We start from the raw sequence: 18,136 nt of genomic DNA, 5'->3' as shown, positions 1-18,136 counted from the left end.
GGTCCAGGAGCCAGACGCCTATTTGCCCAACAAAGGATTCCCATTTCATGTTGCTTTGTCTTTCCTTATTGTTTTGCATGGAATTTGTTTCTTTTTGTTGTTAAGTCATAACCGTAACAACATAGCAACAAAACTCCAGTCACATAAGGCAGAAGCTTGAGAAAACCACACCTCTTTCTGAATCTGGCAAGTCAAATATCTAGAACAAGTTGCAAAAGCATACAGGTTTTGAGTAATAAGACCAACATGTTTAATTTAGTAAATATAAGTAGAACTTTGTATTCTGCAGAGTATATGTTTTGAAGTTGGTTTGTATGAAAAACTATCACATAATAAAATGTTCTAGCAGTATAAGAGCTAACAGTAAAATTTAAGTTTCCCTCTCACCCCAGGTTCCTAGATACTAGTCCTAGGTTTCACCTCCAAGGGCAACCATTATTACAGACTTCTTATATATTTTCCAGAAAGATTCTTTGCACCTAGAAGCTTTTATAGAAACGTATATTTATCCACTTCCCACTTTATTTTTTACACAAATGGAAATAGGCTCTACACACTGGTTGTCTTTTTGCTGGTTGTTTGTTTGTTTGTTTGTTTTTAGAGATAGGGTCTCTTGTCATCCAGGCTGGAGTGCAGTGACATGATCATGGCTCACTACAGCCTCAACCTCCTGGGCTCAATCGATCTTCCCACCTCAGCCTCCCAGGTGGCGGGGGCTACAGGCACGTGCCATCATGCCAGTTAATTTTTGTATTTTTTTTTTTTTTTTTTGAGACGGAGTCTCGCTCTGTCGCCCAGGCTGGAGTGCAGTGGCCAGATCTCAGCTCACTGCAAGCTCCGCCTCCCGGGTTTACGCCATTCTCTCGCCTCAGCCTCCCGAGTAGCTGGGACTACAGGCGCCCGCCATCTCGCCCGGCTAATTTTGTATTTTTTTAGTAGAGACGGGGTTTCACCGTGTTAGCCAGGATGGTCTCGATCTCCTGACCTCGTGATCCGCCCGTCTCGGCCTCCCAAAGTGCTGGGATTACAGGCTTGAGCCACCGCGCCCGGCCAATTTTTGTATTTTTTTTAGAGATAGGGTTTTATCACGTTACCCAGGCTGGTCTTGAACTCCTGGGCTCAAACGATCTTCCTGCCTCAGCCTCCTAAGTAGCTGGGACTGAAGCATGCACCACCGTGGCTGACTTTGAGATAATTTTAGACTCATAGAAGACTTACCAAAATAATATGAGTTCCTATATACTCTTCATTCAGCTTCCCTTAAAGTTACATCTTAATTGTAGATGCTATGATTACCAGTGATCCACACCACTCTTAATTCATTGGTCCAATACTGTTAACTAAATGACAGAATTTTTTTAGTTTCTTCCTTTTTCTTTTTTTTTTTTTTTTTTGAGACGGAGTCTCACTGTGTCGCCCAGGCTGGAGTGCAGTGGCCGGATCTCAGCTCACTGCAAGCTCCGCCTCCCGGGTTTACGCCATTCTCCTGCCTCAGCCTCCCGAGTAGCTGGGACTACAGGCGCCCGCCATCTCGCCCGGCTAGTTTTTTGTATTTTTTAGTAGAGACGGGGTTTCACCGTATTCGCCAGGATGGTCTCGATCTCCTGACCTCGTGATCCGCCCGTCTCGGCCTCCCAAAGTGCTGGGATTACAGGCTTGAGCCACCGCGCCCGGCCTCTTCCTTTTTCAATTAATGTCCTTTTTATGTTCAGGATCCAAGCCAGGGTCTCAAAGTGCATTTAGTTGCCATGCTTCTAAGTCTCCTCCAGGCAGTGACAGTTTCTCAGTCTTTCCTTGTGTTTCATGACCTTGATTAGACTGAGATTATGGATTTTGGGGGAGAATAGCATAGATGAGATCGCTGCTATCATGTCATATCAGGGCTACCTGATATCACTGTCTTATTTCTGCTGATATTGACCTTGATCGCTTGGTTCCCTTTCTATCTTGTATTTGTTAGAAGCTGTGTCACTAAGTCCAGCCCATGCTCAAGGGCAGAGAAATTAAGCCCTACCTCTTGGTGGGAAGAGTAGCAAAGAATTTGTAGGTGCTCTCTTTGCTTCTTTTTATTCACTATATTACTGTCGTGATTTTTTTTTTTTTTCCTTCTTGAGACGGAGTCTTGCTCTGTCGCCCAGGCTGGAGTGCAGTGGCGTCATCTCAGCTCACTGCAAGCTCCGCCTCCTGGGTTCACGCCATTCTCCTGCCTCAGCCTCCTGGGTGGCTGGGACTACAGGCGCCCATCACCATGCCCGGCTAATTTTTTTGTATTTTTAGTAAAGACGGGGTTTCACCTTGTTAGCCAGGATGGTCTCGATCTCCTGACCTCCTGATTCACCCGCCTCAGCCTCCCAAAGTGTTGGAATTACAGGCGTGAGCCACCACACCCGGCCAATTTTGTTTTTATAGCAAATGATTGTGAAAGTCTGTTTGAATTTTTCTGTGATTCTGATTTTCTTTTTTTATTATAATTTCAACTTTTGTTTTCGATTCTGGGGGTACATGTGCCGGTTTGTTGCAGTATTTTGCGTGGTCCTGAGGTTTGGGGTATGAATGATCCGTCACCCAGGTAGTGGGCATAATACCTAGTGGTTAGGTTTTCAACGCGTGACCCCGCTCCCTTGCTACTCCCTATGACTCTGTTGATTCTGCTCTGAGTGTTTGACTCATAAATTCTCTAATCTTCCTCCCCTCCAGATGACAGCGTGCTTCACCTGACTTTCTACTACCTCATGAACCTCAACATCATGACAGTAAAAGCCAAAGTGACAACTGCCACGGAGCTGATCACCCCCATCAGTGCAGGGTACTGGGCAGGCGCTCTGGGCAGTGACATACGGGATGGGGAGGTGGTGAGAGCCTCATTGCAGGGCTGCTCTGGGTTCCTCCCTCTGGCTCTGGAGAGGTCCACGGCTGTGTTGTCTTGTATCCAGATGGACCAGAAGTCCTGACACATTGCTGGTATCTTAGAAAGCATTCTTTAATTTGTGAAGTCCTCTTGCTACACAGAAGATGATAGAAGTGACAACAGCATATTTGCAAATTGAGTAGGTGGGGCAGAGCACCAGCTTTTTGCTACCAGTAAAAAGTGTGTGAATAGAAAATGAGATTTGGCAGAGATTATCAGGTTGACAAAATTTAGGCCACTCTTTCCCTTTACTCTTTCTATCCCAAGGTGCTGGGATTTTTGCTCCCCAGCGCAGCCCAAGCCCATGTCCTTATCTGGGTGGTGGGAGGGCTGTGGCGGGTCCCTGTGAGAGTTTTGAGAAGAGTGAGCAGAAGCACAGTAATGACAGCCATCATCGCCTCCCCAGGAAGGCCCTGATTACGGTGTTCTTTTTTTTTATTTATATTTTTGTTGATACACAGTCTCACTATGTTGCCCAGACTGGAGGACCATGGCATGATCATAGTTCACTGTGGCCTCAAACGTCTGGGCTGTAGTGATCCTCCTACCTCAGCCTCCTGAGTAACTAGGACTACAGGTGCATGCCACCATGCCTGGCTGACTTTCTATTTTTATAGAAATGGGGTCTTGCTGTGTTGCCCAGGGTGGTGTTGAACTCCTGGCCTCGAGCAATCCTCCTGTGTCTGCCTCTCACAGTGCTGGAATTCCAGGCATGAGTCACCGTACCCAGCCCAATCATGACATTCTTCTTCTGCAAACATGGGTGGGAAGAAGGGTCAAGGGGTCCTGAGGGTGAAATCGCTTCCATTCACAAGAGCACTGCCCTGACCTAGTCCTACTGTCAGCCATTGAGGCTTAGGGAGGTATAGCTCTGGTGCCTGGTGGATGGAGCAGGGCTCTTTCCACCCCTTCCAGTTCTCCATGATGATGATGGTGTCTCTTGGGTTTTAGACTCTGCTCTTAGAGTCCACATCCCCTTCAGGCCACAGCAGCTTTGGTTGCTGTGCCTGAGAATGTTGTTGGACACCCCCAGGGGTGCTCTGGATGAAATTGACCCTATTCCCATCTGACCCCAGCAGAGGGAGCCCAGGGCTTGCTTCTGAGCACCCAGTTACACTGTCCAGGGCTCTCAGTTCAGTGAGGAGCTCTAGGGCCCCCAGATCGTGGTAGAGCTCATCATGAACATTCTGCTTGTTCATTTCTCAGGTGCCCTACATGCTAATAACAGGGCTGCAGCCTGGCTTTATTGCATGCTCACCTCCAGCTCTTCACTAAGCTGTTTACCTGGCCTCAGAATCTGTTTCCTCGCTGTGTGGTTGTTAATTGTAATATCCCCTGCCAGGGTGCTTATGAAGAGTCAGGTCAAGTGGTTAGCATAGATGAAGCACTTGGTAAAGGACAGCTGATTTATCATCATTGACTCTTATAACTTTCACAATAACTCTACAAAGTGAGTTAACTGAGGCTCTGGACAGTTAAGGGGTTGCCTCAAGGTCACAGGTAGAGAGTGGAGAATTATGATTCGAAGTCAGCGAGACCTGTGTACCACTGCTGTCATTGGCAGGTGGGCTCTGACCCCCAAACAGGGAGGAGACATAAAAGGAAATGCCACTGAAACTGGGATTAGGTCTTTTAGGCCTTCAGATGTTGTCTAGCTCATCCTTCTATTTTACAAATAGAGAAACTGAGGTCCAGGGAGCATACAACCACTTATTGCAGCATTGGACTTAAAGCCCGAGACTCTGGACTGCCAGCCCAGAAGCCTTTGCTCAAATCCAGGCTGTCTTTGGCCACATGAAGACACCAACCTGGCATACAGTTTTATTGATTTATCTATTAAAACATAAGGATATATTCTCATACTAATTCCTGAATATTGTGTACTATCGTTGTAATTTCCCCGATTTTTTCATACATTTTTTTGGGGAGGGAGGTTTCAGATAAACAATTTTTTTTTTTTTTTTAATAGTTTTGTGTTTTGAGTCTGGATCACGATAAGGCCCATACATTGCCAACGAGCAAAGCTTCTCTCAAGTGTCTTCTAATCAGAATGTCCTGCCATCTTTTTTGTTTTCTCCTAAGATTCACTGTCTTGGGCTTTCCACCATCTTTTTATCTGTTGGAGAAAATGGGTCGTTTGCTCTGTAGGTTCTACCTAGTCTGGATTTTGAGGACTGTGTCCCTGTGGTATCGTTAAATGTGTTCGTCTTTCTCCCTGTATGTTCTTGTGAACAGGAAGTTGGCTTAAAGACGTGATCGGATTATATTTTCGAATTTTTTTTGCGGTGGTGGGTTGGGTAGAGGACAGGACTATATCATAGTTGTTGAATACTTGCATCAAGAAGCAGACGCTCTTTCAATTTTTGTGATGTTACTGTCATTGACAACTGTTGCCTAGATTTGTTAATTCATTAGAGAATTTTAAAAAATTCTACCTGACAGAGTTAATGTTTTTATTTCATTTTATTTATTTATTTATTTATTTATTTAGAGAAGGAATCTCTCTCTGTCGCCCAGGCTGGAGTGCAGTGGTGTGATCTTGGCTCACTACAACCTCCACCTCCCGGGTTCAAATGATTCTCCTGCCTTAGCCTCTCAAGTAGCTGAGATTACAGGCATGCGCCACCATGCCCAGCTGATTTTTGTGTTTTTAGTGGAGATGAGGTTTTGCCATGTTGGCCAGGCTAGTCTTAAGAGTTCATGTTTTGTTTTTTGGTTTTTGTTTTTTTGAGGCGGAGTCTCGCTCTGTCGCCCAGGCCGGAGTGCAGTGGTGCGATCTCAGCTCACTGTAATCTCCACCTCCCGGGTTCAAGCAGTTCTCCTGCCTCAGCCTCCCAAGTAGCTGGAACTACAGGCGTGTGCCACCATGCTGGGCTAATTTTTGTATTTTCAGTAGAGACGGGGTTTCACCATTTTGGCCAGGACGGTCTTGATCTCTTGACCTCGTGATCTCCCCTCCTCGGCCTCCCAAAGTGCTGGAATTACAGGCGTGAGCCACTGCACCCGACCACTAAGGTTTTTGTAATCCCTTATTTTTTATCAAAATTTTATAAGATTTGACTGGTTGAGAAATTTTTTTGTTTTGGTGTTATATTTTTATGACTATAAATAGCCTTTCCTTTTATGTTCATTTTTACCAAGTGCAGTTGTCTTGAGCCACATGTTGCAGATATAAATTTTGCCAAGAAGGTTTGATTCCTTCTTCAGGTTTTGTCAATTAATAACCTTCATCGTGGGCAGTTTTAGTTCTGTTTTATTTATTTACTAATAGATTGATTCAGTCTGTTAGTAATAGACTGAAACGTTTTATTTGTTTTGTAGTCAGTTCTCCATTTGAGGCGGTGAAGGGGGCGAAGACCTTGGGGAACAGGGATACTCAGTGAGACAGAGTAGGGAAGAGCTGGAAGCCTCCACTGCCCCAGCGTGGAGTTCCTGAAGGCATGCTGGGGCCAAAACGCAGGATAGGCACGTGCTGCCCAAGTTGCTCCTGATGGTATTCATGCAAAGATGAGGGAGACCCCCTTTGGTTCAGGGAAAGAATGGGCCTTGTCATCCTTTGTGATAAAATTACTACATTACCCTCCCACATTATCTCTTCTTTGCTTGTCACGTTTAATGACAAACTGTGCCCGAACCATCCCAGGTGGGTGGTAGTAGCATCACTATTTCTGTCCGCTCATAGCGCTGGGTCACCTTGTCTCCAGTGTATGTGATTGTATCTTTTTCTGGGAACGTACAAGGGACCTTTTTCTGTGATTAGCATAAGATGTGGTCAAAGTGAGATAGACATAGCACCAAAGCTGCACACTTGTTCTTTCTGTAGCAGAAAGGAGTCTGTTCTGCTTTTATGAAAATTGAAATGATTTCTATTGCTGGTGTCATGGGACTTTGCTCCCCTGAGGTAAGGCCTTGGGCACCGTATAAATCTTGAAGGGATGAGTTTTTAAAAATTAATGATTAAGAGTACTAGTCTGTTTGATCAGGCAGTATAAACCCACCTCTAGCACTTACTAGCAGTGTGATCTTGAACAAGCCATATCTTTTAGAGCCTTGAGTTTTTCCTCTATAAAATGGAAATGATAATCCTCCCTATAGGGTTGTAAGGATGCAATGACCTCAAGCATATAAAGGGTCTGGCCTGCAGAAAGCTTTCAATAAATGCTGGCATCAGTGAGATGTGGCATTACCATCCTGAAATGCCCAAGCTTATGTTGAAGAAAGATGTTGGCTGCATTCTCACTGTGGACTGTTTTCCCTTTTCTAGTGACTTGCTGTCTCCTGACTCAGTCCTGAGTTGCTTGTATCCTGGGGATCATGGAAAGAAAACTCCGAATCCAGCCAATCAGTATCAGTTTGATAAAGTTGGGTGAGTCAGCAGTTTCCTCTTCTCCTAGCTCTCTACCTCTGAGTTTCTCTGGTGGCTCAAGCTAAATGCTAGAGACCTGTTAGGGCCAGAGGTGACCCAGAGGATAGGAAGGGAATGCTTGTTCTTTCTTGCTTACAAGGCAAAGGGAGATCACAGAAAAGGGTGGAAGGATAAAAACTCGGAAACATGCTAGGTGTGGTGGCTCATGCCTATAATGCCAGCACTTTGAAAGGCCAAGGCGGGTGGATTCCTTGAGCTAAGGAGTTCGAGACCAGCCTGGGCAACATGGCAAAACCCTGTCTCTGCAAGAAATACAAAAATTAGCCAGGCGTGGTGGCAGGCATTTGTAGTCCCAGCTGCTGGGGAGGCTGAGGTAGGAGAATTGCATGAGCCCAGGAGGTTGAGGCTGCAGTGAGCCATGGTCATGCCACTGCGCTCCAGCCTGGGGGCAACAGAGCCAGACCCTGTCTCAAAACAAAAACAAAAAGAAAAACAGAAAACCCCTCTGGAAGCATAATAATACGTGATACAATAAAAATATCTGACGTTTTGATTATCCGAGGATTAATTTTTAAAATATTTTCTAAATTGGTAGACCAATAAAGATATTAGTACACTGCCTTTGTATTTGATATTTGCTTATGAGTTGAGGCTGCAAGAAGAAAAGGAAAAAAGAGGAAAGTGAATATGAGAGAGATGAAATTCACAGTAGGGAACTGACAGAGTGGAAGGGCTCTGCCAGCAGCCTGGCTATAAACATGGGCAAACCTGCAGGACTGGCTGGTCTGTGGGGCATGGGAGGATTGGAGGAGGGCTGTATCCTGGGACCACAGCAGAAATGACTTACAGCACAATTTTGTTTATTTTCTTTTCTGCAGCATCCTGACTTTGAGCGACTATGTACTTGAGCTAGGTCACCCCTACTTGTGGGTACAGAAGCTTGGTGGCCTCCACTTCCCCAAAGAGCAGCCCCAGGTCTGTACACTGATCTCATCTGCTTGGCTGAGGAGCTTACCGCCTCTCTTCCTGTATAGACTCTAGAAAGGCCAGGCCAGGCATGGTGGCTCACACCTATAATCCCTGTACTTTGGGAGGCCGAGGCAGGTGGATCACCTGAGGTCAGGAGTTCAAGACCAGCCTGGCCAACATGATGAAACCGCGTCTCTACTAAAAATACAAAAAAGCTGGGTGTGGTGGCACGTGCCTGTAATCCCAGCTGTTCAGGAGGCTGAGGCAGGAGAATCACTTGAACCAGGGAGGCAGAGGTTGCAGTGAGCCAAGATCAAGCCACTGCACTCCAGCCTGGGCAACAAGAGCAAAACTCTGTCTCAAAAAAAAAAAAAGGCCTGTCATGGCCTTTGGAGTTTTGAACTGGCAGAACATGTCCCATCAGAGCTGTGACCTGTCTTCTGTCCACTCAGGACACTAAAATGTCTTAGACTTATAAGAGTTTAGGTACCTTTTGCCTTTTCTGTGAGCCTAGTAGCCTTCTAGACCCAGGTAGCCTGAGTCCTTGCTCTGGGACTCATGGCTGCAGGCTCTGCTGCCCTTGTTCTTGTGTGCAGGTGCCAAATACGAGGCATGAGCAGAAATCCAGGGGGCCTGGCCCCTTCGCAGAAGCCTGCCTTTCCTCTGGAGTTGGACACAGCTTCTCAAGAATCCAGCATATTGTGTTTTTTCTGCCAGGACTCAGCATCTGGCCTGTCATAACAGATAAACCCTGCCATGTCTAAAGTACCCATCTTGGGGCATGGATAAATCAGGCTGCCGCAGGCAGGCAGGTCCCAGGAGAGAGATGGTGCCCAGAGGAAGGGGTGGGGGAGCACTCGTGTGTGTGTCTCATTGTCACTCACCTCACAGCAAACAGTGATTGCTGACCACTCGCTGAGCGCCAGCCACATGGAGACCACCATGAAACTTCTGAAGACCAGGGTGCAGTCCCGCCTGGCCCTCCACAAACAGTTTGCATCGCTAGGTAAGCTGATGATGGGGCAGTGGTTTAAGAGTCACTCAGATAACACACGGACAACAACTTAGCCTTTCACTTAAAACTTGAATCCTGATGACAAATACAAGACCTGGATTCCTGGATTTACAGAGTGGGCATCTTGGCAGAGCCACTGGGGAGAGCTCCAGGCCTGTCCAAGCAGAGGGCTGAGCTCCCCCTTAGAGCCATCAGTGCTGTCCTGCCTCACAGCGGAGGCACAGAGCCACTGGGTAGCACAGGTTTGTGGATTGGTCAGGGACAACTCATCCTAGGCCATGCATTGCAGATTTTGATGTGCATTCGACACATATTTAATGAGATCCTGATTCATACCTGGCACGGAGCATAGTGCTGGGAGAAGAACTGAGCACAGTGAACCCCTGCCCCTGGCTCTGGCTCACAGCCAGCTTTCTTGAATATGGCTGTCCAGGGAGCGACTCGCATATCCCTTCCCCAAGGCCTACTGACCTGGTGTTCTCCAGGGTGAGGCTGAGCCTATGTTTTCTTCTAAGCTCCCAAGTGATAATGATGAGCCACTGACTTAGGTGGTGGCATTTGGGGGTTTCTTTTAGTTTATTCACTCAGTAAATGGTTGTCACATGCTTACCATGTTCAAGGTACTTACAGTGGCAGGGGGCTGGGGTCAAGATTTTTCTGATCTAAAAGAGTCTCTGGGCCAGGCACGGTGACTCTTGCCTGTAATCACAGCACTTTGGGAGGCCAAGGCAGACAGATCTTTTGAGATCAGGAGTTCAAGACCAGCCTGCCAACATGGTAAAACCCCGTCTCTACTAAAAATACAAAAATTAGCTGGGCATGGTGGCGTGCACCTGTATTCCAGCTACTCAGGAGGCTGAAGCAGGAGAACTGCTTGAACCTGAGAGGTGGAGGCTGCAGTGAGCCAAGATTCCAGCCTGGGCAACAAAGCGAGACTCTGTCTCAAAATAAAAAGTAAAAAAATAAATTAAAAAAACAGTCTCTGTCAGGAAAGGCATTGGGTTTCCAGGACACATCTGGAGACCACTCCTCACCAGTTCTTGGACTCCACATGGCTGCTGATCTCTCCAGAGCACCGAGGTTTGTCCATCAGGCCTCGCTCCCCATCAGCATTGCTGAGTTTGTTTTGTCCCAAGGTTGGGAGCTTGTCATTCTGGACAGCGCTTACTCTGTTGGTGTATTTGCTTATTGAAATGCCAGCAGGAATTTACCCTGGAGCAGGCTCTCTGGCTCTTCTCCCTGACACACAACACTTCAGTTGTTTCCTGCATCAAGGTCAGCTATGAAAATGCAGGCCTCTAGGCTGTTTGATCTAATTAACAGTCAACTGCTGCAGGGTCATCCTCCCTAGTTCTGACTGCAGGGGTTTTTCTTTGGCAGGCTATCATTTGCATTAAAGAGAAAGCACCGTAAGTGCTGGCACTGGATCTGGCCACAAGCACATAGCACTGGGTGAAGGTCAGGTTGACATGCTTGCATTCCTGGCACATGTTGACCTGGGTACTTGAGTGCCAGGTGTACCAGGATAGCTGGCCAGGCCATCTGAGCCCTTCAGAGAGCCCCAGGAGGATGCTAGTTACCCATCTGTGGCACCTGATTTCTACCTGTGACGTCACCTGTCTTGCTCTCTTTTAGAACATGGCATTGTGCCAGTTACCAGTGATTGCCAGTACCTCTTCCCTGCCAAGGTTGTGTCTCGCCTGGTGAAATGGGTGACAATTGCCCATGAGGATTACATGGTAGGTGAAGGAGTGAAAAGTTACTGTCCTGAGGACTACAGGACCATGTCACCTTCCAGCTCCTGCCACCTCGTTGGAAGGGCAGGGGATTTAACTAGAGGAGCCAGCAGTTCACTTCTTGTCTGTGGTACCTCTTCTAGGAGCTGCATTTCACCAAAGACATTGTGGATGCGGGACTGGCTGGGGACACCAATCTCTACTACATGGCACTCATCGAAAGGGGCACAGGTAATTGCTCTGCTTATTACAAGGGTTCTAGACAAAGGGCGCTGCCAAGAATCAGACACTCTCGGGGGTTGCCCAAAGAAAGCAGAAGATCCTGGAGTCCTGCTGCAAGGACTTAACAGATAATCATGATCGTGAGAGCCTGTTCAGCAAGGACTCATTCTGCAACACAGTCACACACATGCTCTGTCTCACTGAACCCTCACTACAGTCCTAGGGGTGGGGCTGTCATTTCCATTCTACTCGGGAGGAAATTCGGGCTTAGTTGCAAGCCCAGTCTGAGCGCTGAGCCTGAGCTCTTTGCTCTTTCCCTCACCGCTCTCGACACCAGACATCTCCTCTTTCTCCCTCTTCATAGCAGGGCTGAGGGGTCACCCTCAGGTTGTAAAGGGCAGGGTCACAGGGCCTCCCTCCCTCTTCTGCAGTCCTTGTTCTCACTTCAGAGGCATCGAAAGCTCTGATTCTTCATACCTCTTATGGCGTCCGACTCTGCCAGGGTTCCCTGCTGAAGTCCTGGGATGCTGTGTTTTGGCTGTTGTGCTGTTGTTCCACCCAAGGTGCAGCAAGTCTGGCACTGCCCGTGGGATCTGACACCCCCAAGACTTGGTGCTGAGCTGAGGAAGTTGTCTGTAGTTCTAAGACAGTTCCAGAACTGTAAGGAAAGTTGAACTCTTTGGTATCAGAGTTTCTGTCCTCACTACCCCACTTGCTTCTCTTTCTATTCTTCATGTCTTCTAAAAAAACATTCTGAAGAAACTGAATTATTTCAGATACGGTTGAGGCCTCCCTATCCCACTTTATTCCCTTTCTCCTAATAGGTGACCACTATTTGGATTTTATGCATTTGCTTTCCATCCTTTCCCCACCACACACTTTTTTTTTTTTTTTTTTGAGACAGAGTCTCGCTCTGTCTGTCGCCCAGGCTGGAGTGCAGTGGCGCAATCTCAGCTCACTGTAAGCTCCACCCTCCGGGTTCACGCCATTCTCCTGCCTCAGCCTCCTGAGTAACTGGGACTACAGTCACCTGCCACCACACTTGGCTAATTTTTTGTATTTTTAGTAGAGACAGGGTTTCACCATGTTAGCCAGGATGGTCTCGATCTCCTGACCTTGTGATCCACCCGCCTCGGCCTCCCACAGTGCTGTGATTATAGGTGTGAGCCACCACGCCTGGCCACAACTTTTTAGTTAATGTTCTGACTGTTAGGGAAGAATTATGTTAACCTCCCCTCTCCTGTCCTCTGTTACTTGAATAACTAGTGGTCAGAGAGTTAAACTCTCCCCTGCAAAAAATAACTAAAAAGAAGTGGCAAACCTATTCCACTTGAGAACATAAATGTCCTCCTGTTGAAAAAGGCAAAGGCTTTCACCAGAGAAAAAATGAATATGTTCAAAAACACAGATATTTTGTTTAATGATTATGAACACAGCTTTGATATCAGCCAGTTCTGGTTAAACTCAGCACTGCTACTTTCCAACTATTTGATGGTAGAGAAGTTTCTGTCAGAGCCCGTTTCTTTATATGTAAAATGGGGATGATGATAATAGTACCTAACTCATAGAATTATTGTTAGGATGAATTAAAAGGTGTCTAGAGGGTTTACCACAGTGCCTGGGATACAGTAAGGACTCTCTACATGTTGGCTAGTATAAAGACTTGTGGGCCGGGCGTGGTGGCTCAAGCCTGTAATCCCAGCACTTTGGGAGGCTGAGATGGGCGGATCACGAGGTCAGGAGATCGAGACCATCCTGGCTAACACTGTGAAACCCCGTCTTTACTAAAAAAACACAAAAAACTAGCCGGGCGTGGTGGTGGGTGCCTGTAGTCCCAGCTACTCGGGAGGCTGAGGCAGGAGAATGGCTTAAACCTGGGAGGCGGAGCTTGCAGTGAGCTGAGATCCAGCCACTGCACTCCAGCCTGGGTGACAGAGCGAGACTCCGTCTCAAAAAAAAAAAAAAAAAAAAAGAATTTTGTGTAACAAAGTATGTAAAAATCAAATGAAAATAGAGAAAATATATTTGATGTAACAGTTGATACACAATATTGTTGAAAAATTAGATAGTAAGCTTTCACATGGAGAATTCCTTAGCTTGCTGGCAAATAAAGAAATGACAATTAAACTTCTATCAAAGTAGCAAATAGAACACATGGTGAAAGCTAAGGTGGACCAGACTCTGGGGAGTCCACAGCTTTGTGGCACAGTAAATATGTCAAAGTCCTTGGAGAGACCAATTATAGGACCTCACATTCTGCAAGCTGGCAATTCTACTTAGGACATTCTAGAACAGTTGGTACCAGAATGTGCTCTGCAGCATTCAGATTAATAGGAGACATCTGAGCTGGCCTCAGGGGTGCAGTGGGGAGGCTGCCATGGCTGGTAAGCTGGGTCTTAGAACTGAGCTTTCCTCCTCTCTCCTCTCTTCCCAGCCAAACTGCAGGCCGCTGTGGTGTTGAACCCTGGCTACTCCTCCATCCCACCTGTTTTCCAGCTCTGTTTGAACTGGAAAGGGGAGAAAACCAACAGCAACGATGACAACATTCGGGTAAGACCCAGCTGGGGATGACGGGAGGAGCAGGTAAAGCTCCCGGGGGAGGTGGCTGTGGCAGAACCCACTGCAGCTGAAGGCTTGGGCACTGCCTTAATTCCCATTACAGAAGGTTGTGCCAGGATTTGCAGAATTTGCTGGAGCTTGTGTGGTGTAATAGAGGAAAGAGCCCAGACCTACTTGCTTACCTTGGGGTTCACAGGTTTCCCCATTTAGAGAGTAAGAACAAATACCTACTTGAAAGGTTATTGGCTTGGGCTCCTATAAAAAAATGTGAATAAGCTGTGAAGCATTATAGAAGCACTGGAATGACATGAGGAATGACATCGTTGCAGCTGTTAATCAGCATTGTAGCTGTTAATCAGCGTTGCAGCTGTTAAGTAGCAGCCTGTGGCAGCTACTAAATCAAATGTGCCATGGAACACGTTTTTAACCAACATCTTCTGATTTAGGTCTTATTTTGAGACTCCTTCCCTACACACCTCTGTTTTCCTGGCTGTGGGCATACGAGGCAGGGAAAGTTATGGGTCAAAATCAGGAAGACCTCATTGCCTTGATGAGGGGGCCTCAGGACAAGCCAGTCTAGCTTGATCTGATGGCCCAGCTCCTGCAGAGGCATCAGCGCTCAGGCCCATCCAGGAATGGAAGGCCGGCCATTGTGGTCTCCCAAACGCAGGAAGGTAGTGCTGAGATGCTGGCTTTCCCACCGCACAGGCCATGGAGGGTGAAGTCAATGTGTGCTACAAGGAGCTGTGTGGCCCTTGGCCCAGCCACCAGCTGTTGACCAACCAGCTGCAGCGGCTGTGTGTGCTGCTGGATGTTTACCTGGAGACCGAGAGCCATGACGACAGTGTGGAGGGGCCCAAGGAATTTCCCCAGGAGAAGATGTGTCTGCGACTCTTCAGGTGAGGGGAGGTCTGAGGCTCTGGTGACTTCTCACAGTGATGTGGGGCAGAGATCAGAGCCACATTTTCTGGGGAGAGCTTGCTTCTTCCTGAAACTTCCCCTTCAAGCCCATGCCTGTCACCCTGGTCTACCTGTTTTTCACCAACACCTCCTGAAGGGGGGTCACCCAACCACATAAACAATGCCAGGTGTAGGCCAAGAGGATTTGGCTGAACTTTATTTTCTGTACTTTCTGTGGAAAACAATAGAGTTTGTTTGCTTTTTGCTGTCCAAATAAGCTTTTTAAACTGTGTGCATGCTCGCCTGTCCCCAGGGAGTCTGCTGTGGTCTTTCTAGGGTACTGTCCTTTCAGTGAGAACCGCAGCTTAGGCAGTCAGGTGGCACAGAAGGAACCAGCCTCGAAGTAAGACAGAGGAGTGCAGATCTGTTTTGCTGCTAACCTTAAAAGGGTCACTTCTGCTTAGCTCTGAGCCCTCCCCCCACTTTTTTTTTCTTTTCTTTTCTTTGAGGCAGGGTCTTACTCTCTTGCCCAGACTGGAGTGCAGCAGCACGATCATAGCCCACTGCAGCCTTGCAGTCTTGACCTCCAGGGCTCAAACGATCCTCCCGCCTCAGCCTCCCTAGTAGCTGGGACCACAGGCATGCACTGCCACACCCAACTAATTTTTAAATGTTTTTATAGAGATGAGGTTTCACCATATTAGCCAGGCTGGTCTCAAACTCCTAGGTTCAAGTGATCAGCTTGCCTCAGCCTCCCAAAGTGCTGGGATTACAGGCGTGAGCCATTGCGCCCGACTGCCATTTTCTGAAGAGTGAAGTGGTGGAAGTAATACCTTTTAGCTCATGATGATTCAGAAGTAATTCATGTAAAGCTTCCTGGCACAAGACTGGGACTTGGAAAATGCCAGCAGTTCCTGACAGCTTGGTACTCAGAGGGTCTGGGCTCATGGCACTTCCAGCTACTTTTCCTTTCTCTTTCGTTTTGGGTCCTTTATTTTCCTTTCATTCCCTAACTCATGTTCTTTTAAGAGTCAGTTTCAAAACTGCAGATTTCACTGGTCAGGCATCCCTTCCCTTCTGAGCGAGGCTGGGGAGGAGCAGTGTTTGGGAAGAAGAGTGATAATCTGTTTCTAATCAGTTTCTAATCAGGACATCCCTCCTTGTTCCCTGTCAGTCTAAACAGTGCCTTACCTCTCCCTCACCTTGTTCTCGGACAGCCAGTTCCAGCCCCTAGAAGCAGTCCCAGCATCCTCTCACCTCATCTGACACCTCCACTGGCCTGGTTCATTGTGTTGTCTCATAATAACGAGTTCCAGCTCTGAGTGGCTGCTGGGAGGTGGAGCTGGTGGCCACCTTCTAGGGCTTGCTCTCCCTAGAGCGCTTGTGTGAGACCTCAGCTCTTCCTACCTGCCCAGCCCACTTTAACACATTTCCAGGGTGGGAACTCACATAGCCGGCATTTATTTCCTCTTCTCCAGTGGTTCCCAAAGGACCCATTTCTTTTTCTTTTTTCTTTTTTTTTTTTTTTTTTTTTTTTTGAGAGGGAGTCTCGCTCTGTCACCCAGGCTGGAGTGCAGTGGCCGGATCTCAGCTCACTGCAAGCTCCGCCTCCCGGGTTTACGCCATTCTCCTGCCTCAGCCTCCCGAGTAGCTGGGACTACAGGCGCCCGCCACCTCGCCCGGCTAGTTTTTTGTATTTTTTTAGTAGAGACGGGGTTTCACCGTGTTCGCCAGGATGGTCTCGATCTCCTGACCTTGTGATCCGCCCGTCTCGGCCTCCCAAAGTGCTTGGATTACAGGCTTGAGCCACCGCGCCCGGCCTTTTCTTTTTTTTTTTTGAGACGGAGTCTCACTCTGTCGCCCAGGCTGGAGTGTAGTAGCATGATCTTGGCTCATTGGAACCTCCGCCTCCCAGCCAAAGGACCCCATTCTTGAAGGGCTTTATTGTGTCTCCAGGCTGAGCTCCTCTGTCCAAATTTCTGGGAAGGTGCTCCTTCAGTGACTCAGATCCAGTTAACTCTATGGCTGGTAGATGTGAGAGGCAAGGCTCTCCGGCCAGGATGCTGAGTGCTGGCATGGGCAGCAAGAGACCTGAGACCAGGAGTTCCACCAGCCTGGCCAACATGGCGAAACCTAAACTAAACCTCAACCTAAAACCAGGCGTGGTGGTGCGTGCCTGTAATCCCAGCTACTTGGGAGGCTGAGGCACGAAAATCCCTTGAACCCAGGAGGCAGGGGTTGCAGTGAGCTGAGATCGTGCCAGTGCACTCCAGCCTGGGCGATACAGAGACTCCGTCTCAAAAAAAAAAAAAAAAAAAGGAACAATCCTAAAAAGTGAGGGTGCCCAAAGCTATGTCCCTGAAGTGCCACTGTCAGTGAGGGCCTTTCCAAGTTTGTGTTCACTCATTAGCAAGCACAAGAAGACATTTTTACGAAAATAGTATCGCACCTTATATGTTGTTCTGCTGTACGCTTTTCTCATAACATTCTGTGTCATATAACTCTGCCTCTTTTTTTTTTTTTTCCCTTGTGTGAATGAACCATAATTTATTTTATCAGCCTGGAAGATGTGTTATTAACTACTCCATTCTCCTATTTCTCTAGGGGTCCCAGCAGGATGAAGCCATTTAAATACAACCATCCTCAGGGATTCTTCAGCCATCGCTGACCTCCCGCCCAGCCTGTTGTTTCCCCCAAGGCCTCACCCTGAGTACTGGGCTTCTGCTTTCTGCTGTGGCCCACATGTGACTCTTGATATTCTCTAAAGACACCAGCCGATTAAAAAGCGTCACCTGACCAGTGGCTTTTGTCTGTGGTTCCTTGCTGGGTGGCTTTGCAGTCTGGAAGGGCAGGTGGGAGCTGTGGCACAGTGTGAAAAAGCATTTGTAGAGAGACTTTTTCTCAGCAGCCAAGAAAAGCAGAGTGGAAAAAGATTCCAGTTCTGCAGAGAGATGCTCACCTCTTGTCTACGCACACCCTATTTCTGCTTTGGGGAGTGAGGTCCTCATGATCTTGGTATTTATTATCCCAGGTTCCTGCTGTTAAGAGGTGGTAGAAGAAGCCAAAGGCAGCAGAGCACAAAAAGCAAAAGCTCTTCCCTCCCCACCCGCTCTTCCCATTATCCCTGTCAGGGTTGCCGATGGACAAATTGTCTCTGATTGTTGGATGTTATAAATGCCTGACAGTGCAGTGTAAACAGAAGACAAATTCAGTTGATCCTTGAACAACTCAGGGGTGAGGGGCACCAACACCCCCTGCCCTGCACATTTGAAAAATCTGTGTATAACTTTTGACTCCCTAAAAACTACTAATAGCCTGCTGTTGACCAGTAATATGCTATTAGTAGTTATTTACTGCTAACATAGTCAGTACATATTTTCAATATATATTTTGTATTTTGTACACTGTATTCTTACAATAGCGTAAACTAGAGGAAAGAAAATGTTATTAGGAAAGTCATA

The 18,136-nt window shown here is 47.4% G+C and overlaps 1 protein-coding gene across 4 annotated transcripts in view; it reads left to right on the top strand.

Annotated features, from left to right (window-relative positions):
• The window catches only part of THOC5 (THO complex 5), a 43,342-nt gene extending 25,712 nt beyond the window's left edge, over positions 1-17,630 (top strand). For all 4 annotated transcript variants that reach the window (XM_033233156.1, XM_033233152.1, XM_033233154.1 and 1 more), the window contains 9 exons: positions 2,698-2,806; positions 7,173-7,274; positions 8,153-8,249; positions 9,135-9,249; positions 10,894-10,997; positions 11,138-11,225; positions 13,651-13,766; positions 14,484-14,674; positions 17,280-17,630. In XM_033233156.1, the coding sequence (XP_033089047.1) occupies positions 2,698-2,806; positions 7,173-7,274; positions 8,153-8,249; positions 9,135-9,249; positions 10,894-10,997; positions 11,138-11,225; positions 13,651-13,766; positions 14,484-14,674; positions 17,280-17,343 (986 nt within the window). In that variant the 3' untranslated portion in view covers positions 17,344-17,630. The remainder of the gene's footprint in view (positions 1-2,697; positions 2,807-7,172; positions 7,275-8,152; positions 8,250-9,134; positions 9,250-10,893; positions 10,998-11,137; positions 11,226-13,650; positions 13,767-14,483; positions 14,675-17,279) is intronic.
• The last annotated feature ends 506 nt before the right edge of the window (positions 17,631-18,136 follow it).

This window comes from Trachypithecus francoisi, unplaced genomic scaffold, assembly GCF_009764315.1.
Source record: "Trachypithecus francoisi isolate TF-2019V2 unplaced genomic scaffold, Tfra_2.0 Lachesis_group14, whole genome shotgun sequence".
Lineage (NCBI taxonomy): Eukaryota > Metazoa > Chordata > Mammalia > Primates > Cercopithecidae > Trachypithecus > Trachypithecus francoisi.
The sequence above is the reverse complement of the archived record's forward strand: the minus strand, read 5'-3'. Positions and strand labels throughout refer to the sequence as shown.